At 46.5% G+C, this 9,393-nt stretch overlaps 1 protein-coding gene across 1 annotated transcript; it reads right to left on the bottom strand.

The window, feature by feature from the left end:
* Positions 1 to 466: 466 nt before the first annotated feature.
* On the bottom strand, positions 467 to 7,649 carry fancg (FA complementation group G). The gene is made up of 13 exons (XM_029638019.2): positions 7,432 to 7,649; positions 4,401 to 4,500; positions 4,116 to 4,241; positions 3,842 to 4,017; positions 3,530 to 3,665; positions 3,304 to 3,434; positions 3,077 to 3,223; positions 2,839 to 2,996; positions 2,321 to 2,707; positions 1,654 to 1,694; positions 1,419 to 1,562; positions 1,217 to 1,331; positions 467 to 1,057 (listed from the first exon to the last, which is right to left on the bottom strand). The coding sequence occupies exons 1-13, from the start codon at positions 7,504 to 7,506 to the stop codon at positions 955 to 957; spliced, it is 1,839 nt and encodes a 612-aa protein (XP_029493879.1). The 5' UTR covers positions 7,507 to 7,649; the 3' UTR covers positions 467 to 954.
* Positions 7,650 to 9,393: the final 1,744 nt, after the last annotated feature.

Genomic DNA, 9,393 nt, shown 5'->3' with positions numbered 1-9,393 from the left:
CCAATCACATAGGCCGTTTTAACATTTTCTAGACGTTGTGAAATTGTTGACCAATTGGATTCACAGACAGTTAGTGGGCGACATCCATGTGCTCAGACCCATTGGCTAATGCGCCTGTCATTAAACTGCTATGTTCCAATCAGAGTGCACCGCGTTGACGTTATGGCGACAAGGCAGATGCACTCGATTTATTGAAACCGACTTAGAGTGGCATTATTGGTCTATTCTCTGGTTCATATCTCGACTCTGCCTCGGTTTGCTGGGGCGTAAAATAAGTGCAATCCCCATATCACGCTGACTATATATAATCACTGTGTTGCTTTATAACATTAGCTCTCTCGATCTAACCTTATAGCACAAGTTCATCCTAATAGCAAAACAGAGAGACAGTTGTTTTTACCAGTAACAGGAGCTTGCTAAATCTCCCACACTGAACATTCATTAAAACAATAACTGACACAGAAGAGATAAACCACACGCTTTATGGTGCTGAGTAAATAAAAAATAATTTCAAACAAAAATATTACATATTTACAGAAATAAGGCAACACCGTATCATATTTGTCATATCACTATAATGTACTATTGACACATTTTTACATAACTCACTCAGACAGAGCACTGTGGCATTCCCAAAGAGTTGCCTGTCCTATTCCTTCTGTATGCGGAACAGGACAGGCAACTGCCTCGCCAGGTAGTGTGGCTACGGCTCACAGTGGCACAGTTGGTCTACAGAGTTCTAGTCTCGAGTGGCCATCCTCCAAAATCTTGGCTGGGCTTCAGAGGTTAACAGAGTTCCAACTCCACTTAATTGGAACTCCATTTCAGCCAGGATATGAACCTCACACTATGTCGGGTGGGTAAAACCAGCTTGTCCCAGGTACAGGGCTTACTAAGCCTTATGAAGACATCCCAGAGCTTATGTGGACACGCCAGTGTTTCTGGAGACACACCCTAGCTGTGCTGAGCGTTGATGAACTCCTCCACTCTGCGTTGGAGGTCAGTGAGGTCCAGGGAGGGGTCAGTCTGGGGGTCCAGCAGGTACAGGGGAACACCTCTGGAAGGAGAGAACGCAGACAAACAGATGGTTAGGATGTGTCTCAAATGACACCTATAACTCTCAATTTTATACTCAAAACAATGTTTTTCTACATGTTTTTCCATTTGTATTGCGAGTAAATCCAGGTGATCATTTGTACCACTGATGTCATCTTACTCTAATGATGGAGCTGTGCTGGAGCTCTGGGTCTTCTCCCAAAAGGCTGCAGCCTCCTGTCTCCTCCCCAGCCTCCACAGCACCTCAGTCAGCCACAGCCCAGCGCTCGCACACCCTGTATGCACACCCAGGGGCTGGATTACAATCATGTATTACTTACTAGATACTAGTCTACATAAAGACAATTTAACCCTGTAGTTGCCTGGTGCAGCCTGCAGGCTGAGCTGTAGGTCTCTCAGGGATTCCCTCTTCTGGTCTCTGTGTGTGAAGCTGATTCCTCTCCCTGCCAGAGCCAGCCCTTTCAGCCTCTGCAGGGTCCTAACACCTAGCTCCAGCTTCACACAGCCTGCAACACAACACCAACACACGTCAAGACAAATCAACAAACATACAACATCAATTGACCTATGTCCAAGTGGCCAGTCTGAATTACTCACCTTTCTCTTTAACAGACACCTTCATCAGCAGGTTGATGCACCTGAAACACAACACACACTCCTTCAGAACTAGAAGACAGTTTCAGCACTCAGGTGTAAGGACTGATGCTCACCTGGTGGAGTCGGTAACCCGACCAGTCTAATGGTAACTGCGATGTGAGCTTCACCTGGTGCAGTGTGATGCGATGAGACTTTTTTTTTATTAATTTGACCATTTTTCTCCCAATTTCATGGTATCCAATTGTTTTAGTAGCTACTATCTTGTCTCATCGCTACAACTCCCGTACGGGCTCGGGAGAGACGAAGGTTGAAAGTCATGCGTCCTCCGATACGCAACCCAACCAAACCGCACTGCTTCTTAACACAGCGCGCATCCAACCCGGAAGCCAGCCGCACCAATGTGTCGGAGGAAACACCGTGCACCTGGCAACCTTGGTTAGCCCGGCCCGCCACAGGAGTCGCTGGTGCACGATGAGACAAGGACATCCCTACCGGCCAAGCCCTCCCTAAACCGGACGAAGCTAGGCCAATTGTGCGTCGCCCCACGGACCTCCCGGTCACGGCCGGTTACGACAGAGCCTGGGCGCCAACCCAGAGTCTCTGATGGCACAGCAATATGAGACTCACCTGGTGCAGTGGGTGAAGTGTGATGCGATATGAGGCTCACCTGGTGTAGTGGGTGACAGCCTGCTTCCAGTCCTTGAGGTGGGAGTAACAGTGGGCCTGGAGAAGGTAGGCAGCCCCAGACCACAGCACCACACCCAGCCGGTCCTGGCCTAACCCCAGCTTGTCTGGAGACCCAGGCACAGATGCCTCCATGGGCTCCTCCAGCAACAGCCTCTCTGGGAGCAGCTCCAGAGTCGTACTGATGACTTCATCACAAAGTGCCAGGCAGTCTGTAGGCCGCTGGGCCATCAGCAGGGAGGAGCCAGCCTCCAGGTAGAGCTCAGGTAACCTGGGGAGCGAAGGGGCCTCAGAGAACCCCTGAGACAGCTGGTGATCTGACTGAAGAGCAGCTAGGAGGTCCAGGTAGTGCTCTACACCCTCTGACACACTACAACACAAAACACACAACCATAGGATAGCACACTACAAGATAAACAACAGTCGTACAAATTCAACCCTCTCAGATCTGAAGACGTTCCTAGGAGGTATGTCGACAATGTTGGCTATCTGGGAACTTGCCTTCCATGGAGCACACACTTCTGAGCCAGACTGTGTAGTACGCTGAGGGGGGAGGGGACAGAAAGCAGGCTGGATAGGGATTGGCCAGGGAGCAGAGAGGCGGGACAGATGATAGGTGGGGCCACAGCAGGCTGGGTGGCAGGTGGCATCATCAGAACCTGGCACAGACACAAGACCCATCACATCTCAGTCAACTACTGCCTCAGACAGATGACTTTAATCTGTGTGTGTCACTCACTGAGTGTAGCAGACGTAGAGCCTGGATCTCTGCTTGTGTGTTTCCCAACTGCCTGTAGACCAGGATGCTCTGGTGCAGCGCACACACACACCTCACGTCCGTCTCCAACGCCTTCCTATAACACTGCATAGCACTGTGTGGACGACCCTGCACATAAACACATCTCAGTTGTCATCACTCTCTCTCTCACCATGCGTCTGAAGGGCTTGTGAGGTGTGTGTTTTTACCGTGCGGCTGAGGCAGAGGCCTGTGAGAGTGTGTATCTGGGCCAGCAGTTCTCTGGGGGCCAATGGGGAGGCGTCTCTCTGAAGAACAATCAGGGCCTCTGAACACCGCCCCTCACACAGCAGCTCAGCACCTGCAAAGGTAAGGACAGGTAAGGGTTAAACCTCTCTGACCTTGGACGGGTAAGGGTTAATCTAACCAGCATGGGGAGCTCTGAATGGTTCAGACCTTGAGCGATGACAGTGCAGATGAGAAGGAGGTCTTTTAGATCCCTGGGGTGCACTAGCACCGCTGGCCTGACTGCACTCCTCTCCACAGCCACCTCTACTGCCCCCAGTCCCTCAGAGAGCGATTGCAGCTCTTCCTGCAGACAGAAGGAACCAGAAAAACATGAATATTTGTGATGTGAGTGTGTAACAGTAAAGAACTATTGTTTCAAGACCTAATTTCTGATTACTTCATCATGACCTAATACGCCAATCCTAGTGTTTTACACACAGAGAAATCCAATAACAGGTTGGTCACACACACACACACTACCTGCAGCTCCTGTATGTGCCCCAGTCTGCAGGTAGACAGCCAGAGAGCCCAGCTCAGACAGAGCAGATGCAGAGCACAGGAGCGCAGGGAAGGTGTGGAACCCAGGGACTTTAGAACCATACACCAGAACACTGAGGGGTTGGGAGGTGGACGATCACAACCTACAGCACTGAGAGCTGCACAAAGTATAGGGGGTGAGGTGAGAGAGATGGGGAAGAGGGCAAAGATAGATGTGTGTGTTTCCTACCTGTGTGAGTGTGCGCGTGTTTCATACCTCTCTCCAGGCTGTGTGTGAGGAGATGCTCTGCCTCAGTGAGTTGTGTCTGACTGAAGGAGAACAGACAGCAGTTATACACCACTGTCAACTCCAACTGGACATGGGCCGGCACCGCAAGTACACCTGGAGGGGAAGGGAGGTGAGGGGGCGGAAAGGGATGGAGAGGAGGTGATCGAAGGTGGGGTGGATGGAGAGAGGAGAGGGGGGGTGAGGGGAGACTTATCTGTAGAATACTTTTTGGGGGGTGCTAGCTTAAATTAAATGCCATCTTAGATATTGTACCTTGTATTTTCTGTAATAGTTTGTGACTCTCCACGTAGCACCACTTCAGTAGTGTCAGACCCTGTTCCCGAGTTACTGCGTCTCCTCTGTCACGATGTTGCTGAAAAGACACGTTTGTTAGGGTGTTGTCACACAACCGAACAGTGCTGTTCGCTTAATTTTCTGTGCAGTGTTAATGCAACAAAGGAACTCAGACCCTTAGAAAAGAGCCCTGTAGCGAACCGAACTGAGACCATCTCCAGAAGTGGTCTGAGTTTGGTACACTTAAATTCCACGGTCCGGTTTCCTTTTTCAGGTTTGCATGTTATTATTCCCACACCACACAATAGGCTACTGCAACATAGTTTCCCCTGCCAAATCCCCTCACATTGGTGCCACCATCCATTTGGCGACAGATTTTCATGTGAACATAGACAAAATGTGCATAAAAACAATATGCGCATTTTCCTATCAGAGATGGGTTTCCATCAAATTGACTTGTTGCGGAGAAAAGGCTGTGCGTGATGCCGTAATACACAAACTACCCTTCCGGTTCAATTCCAATGTATCGAATATAAAATACAAGCTAAATGATTTTCCACAAATGTTCAACTCTACTGTTTGCGTTATATAACGTGTGCCCCCTCTGGTATTGGCAAGTGCGCTCTAGCCAACAGCTTGCAGATACAAAGCTGGTATTGCCCACTACATTAGATTATTTTTTACAAAATAGCGATCATGTCACCAGAATAATACACTCAATATTTATTGGAAAGGAGCACCAAGCTCATCACCCTGTGAAATTGCCATAACTTATTTCATCTGTAGCCTAATAAATGAGACAGGTGCATTTGCGACGTTCCTGCATCTTTATACTTCTATTGGTCATTTTTTAAATTAGAATATTCGGGAGGCGGGGCACTCTAGTACAGTAGGTGCCGTTAATGAAAAATAAAGTTGGAGGTCAGCGATTATTTGGTAGATAGACAAAAAATAAAAACTTGGTCGACCAACAGCCTAACAGTCCCAAATAAATATATAAACATTTTTATGGCACACGAGAAACCTGTCTGATTCACGCTTCTCGGAGTGGACTAATCCATTGTGGAGGCTGCGGGAATGGCTCACCAGTAGTACATTTACCGTTAATTCCCAGTTACTGTCATTTCTATTAAATGGGCTCCCGAGTGGCGCAGAGGTCTAAGGCAATGCATCTCAGTGGTAGAGGAGTCACTACAGACTCTGGTTCGATTCCAGGCTGTATCACAACCGGCTGTGATTGGGAGTCCCATAGAGCGGTGCTCAATTGGCACAGCGTCATCCGGTAAACTGGCAAAAGAGTTGAGTTTTCATTCAAAGGCAAGGACAATGTGAATACAAAGAACAGTTTTTTACCCCAGAGTTCACTTTAAAGAGGCTATGGAAGCAGTTACACTGAACAAAAATATAAAACGCGACATGCAACATAAGGAAATCAGTCAATTGAAGTAAATTCATTAGGCCCTAATCTATGAATTTCACATGACTGGGAATACAGATATGCATCTGTTGGTCACAGATACCTTTAAAAAAAAGATTGTGGCGTGGATCTGAAAACCAGTCAGTATCTGGTGCGGCATATCCTTCGCATAGAGTTGATCAGGCTGTTTTTTTATTTTACCTTTATTTAACTAGGCAAGTCAGTTAAGAACAAATTCTTATTTTCAATGACGACCTAGGAACGGTAGGTTAACTGCCTTGTTCAGGGGCAGAACGACAGATTTGTACCTTGTCAGCTCGGGGGTTTGAAGTCCAACGCTCTAACCGCTAGGCTACCCTGCCGCCCCATGTTGATTGTGGCCTGTGGAATGTTGTCCCACACCTCTTCAATGGCTGTGCTAAATTGCTGGATATTGGCAGGAATTGGAACACGCGGTCGTAAACGTAGATCCAGAGCATCCCAAACAGGCTCAATGGGTGATATCTGGTGAGTATTCAGGCCATGGAAGAACTGGGACATTTTCAGCTTCCAGGAATTGTGTATAGATCCTAGTGACACGGAGCTGTCCATTATCATGCTAAAACAAGAGGTGAAGGCAGCGGATGAATGGCATGAAAATGGGCCTCAGGTTATCTCTGTGCACCCAAATGCAATCGATAAAATCTAATTGTGTTTGTTGTCCATAGCTTATGCCTGCCTGCCCATACCATAACCCGATCCTCACCGCCACCATGGGGCAATCTGTTCACAACGTTGATATCAGCAAAGACCCTGGTGAGGACGACGAGCATGCAGATGAGCTTCCCTGAGAGAGTTTCTGACAGTTTGTGCTGAAATTCTTTGGTTGTGCAAACCCAGTGTCATCAGCTGTTCAGGTGGCTGGTCTCAGACAACTCTGCTGGTGAAGAAGTCGGATGTGGAAGTCCTGGGCTGGCGTGGTTACACGTGGTCTGTGGTTGTGAGGCTAGTTGGACATACTGCCAAATTCTCTAAAATTACGTTGGAGGTAGAGAAATTATCTGGCAACAGTGCTGGTGGACCTTCCTGCAATCAGCATGCCAATTGCACACTCCATTAAAACATCTATGGCATCGTGTTGTGACCAAACTGTACATTTTAGAGCGGCCTTTTATTTTTCCCCAACACAAGGTGCACCTGTGTAATGATCATGCTGTTTAATCAGCTTCTTGATATGCCACACCTGTCAGGTGGATGGATTATCTTGGCAAAGGGGAAATGCTCACTAACAGGGATGTTAGCACCTTTGTGCACAACATTTTTGAGACATCATCTTTTTGTTTCAGCTCATGAAACCAACACTTTACATGTTGCGTTCATATTTTTGTTCAGTATAACGTTAATTAACTGCCAAATTCAATTGATAGAGGGCAACACTTTGTGGTCAAGAAGGGATCCATCATTTGTAGCAAGTTTAGGAGAATTTACGTGACAGGTTGAGAATTAGGAAAAGGGTTAGGGTTAGCTAAAATATATATGAGTATACTTTTGACAAATGTTGGATCCATCTAGACATGACCCTTCTTTTGTTGGCTAGCTAGCTAGCTAGCTCACCTTCCACTTGTCTACGATAGCGTTATTTTCTTCAGTCCATCTGTCCAGCAAACATGGAGCAGATACGCGAGACATCGTTGTCACACAATCCTTTACAAATATTTCAAAATACAACCCGTCGTGTCTCTTTGTTGTTGTTTCGAACTTTCCCTCTCTGGAGTCAAAGACAGGAAGCTATTTGTCAGCGAAGAATGTTCTGTCCGGCGTATGTCCATGTTGCTCTACCGCCGCCTACTGGATAAAGCAGGCAACACTCTCGATTCCATTCAAAGGGGCTTTAATGGCATGTGAAACATGTTACATTACCAAAGCAAGTGGGGAAAAAACTAAAGTGAGAATAAACTAAAACAACGTCAACAGAAAAGTACAAATGTACAGTAAACATTGCACTCAAACGTTATCAGCTATGTACAGTGATTTAACCATGTGCAAATAGTTGTAGTGTGAACAGTAGGGGACGATAAGTAAACAGATAATATTGGTTGTATTTCAATGATGTATGTGCTCCACTGGTTGCACTGTTTCCATGGCAACAGGTCACAAATCTTGCTGCTGGGATTGCACATTGCAGTATTTAGCCTAACATATATGGGAGTATATCAATGTTTGACTTGTTTTCAAATTCTTTGTGGATCTGTGGGAAGTATGTGTCTCAAATATGGCCATACCTTTGGCAGGAGGTAAGGAAGTGCAGCTCAAATAAAATTACAATTAAATCAACTTTACACATATTTTTCCGATGTTATCGCAGGTGCAAATATCAGAACGAGCAATGTCAGAGTCCGGAATATACTGTAAATATATATGTGTGTATAATGGTGTATATAGACTATGGACAGTATACAGTATGAATAGAAAATATGTGTACAGCAGTAGATCTTTTTTAATTAGATTTTTATTTAACCTTTATTTAATTAGGCAAGTCAGTTAAGAACAAATTATTATTTACAATGACGGTCTAACCTGGACAACGCTGAGCCAATTGTGCGCCGCCCTATAAGACTCCCAATCACGGCCGGTTGTGATACAGCCTGGAATTGAACCAGGGTCTGTAGTGACTGTAGCACTGTGATGCTATATAGGATCAGCCTTGACTAGAATATAGTATATACATATGAAGTATAAAAAATAGTATGTAAACATTATTAAAGTGACCAGTGTTCAATGACTATGTACATAGGGCAGCAGTCTCTAAGGTGCACGGTAGAGTACCGTGTGGTAGCCGGCTAGAACAGTAACTAAGGTTCAGGGCAGGGTACTGGGTGGAAATAGGCCTCGAAATAGAAGCTGTTTTTCAGTCTCTCGGTCTCAGTTTTGACACACCTGCACTGTCTTCTTGGGAACAGGCATGTGTAGGGTGGCTGAGGCCCTTGATGATATTCTTGGCGTTCCTGGGACATCGGGTGCTTTATTACATTCACCCAGTTCAATGTAACATCAATAGGTTTAGGCTACTACAAGATACTCAAATTTTCCCTATACCCATTATGAGGTTGCTGTAACCTGGGTTGTTTTAATGTTGCTTCTTGAGAGTTTCAAGTTCCTTGTTGTCCACATCACCAGCAAACTAACATGGTCCAAGCACATCAAGACAGTCGTGAAGAGGGCACGACAAAGCCTATTCCCCCTCAGGAGACTGAAAAGATTTGGCATGGGTTCTCAGATCCTCATAAGGTTCTACAGCTGTACCATCGAGAGCATCACTGCCTGGTATGGTAACTGCTCGGCCTCCGATGGTAAGGCACAAAGGGTAGTGCGTACGGCCCAGTACATCACTGGGGGAAAGCTTCCTGCCATCCAGGACCTCTATACCAGGCGGTGTCAGAGGAAGGCCCTAGAAATAGTCAAAGACTCCAGCGACCCTAGTCACAGACTGTTCTCTCAGCTACCGCACGACAAGAGGGACCGGAGCGCCAAGTCTATGTCCAAGAGGTTTCTAAACAGCTTCTACCCCCAAGCCAT

Source organism: Oncorhynchus nerka, linkage group LG27 (genome assembly GCF_034236695.1).
Source record: "Oncorhynchus nerka isolate Pitt River linkage group LG27, Oner_Uvic_2.0, whole genome shotgun sequence".
In the NCBI taxonomy this organism is placed as follows: Eukaryota; Metazoa; Chordata; class Actinopteri; order Salmoniformes; family Salmonidae; genus Oncorhynchus; species Oncorhynchus nerka.
Note: the sequence above shows the minus strand (reverse complement) of the source record. Positions and strands in the feature narration are given on the sequence as shown.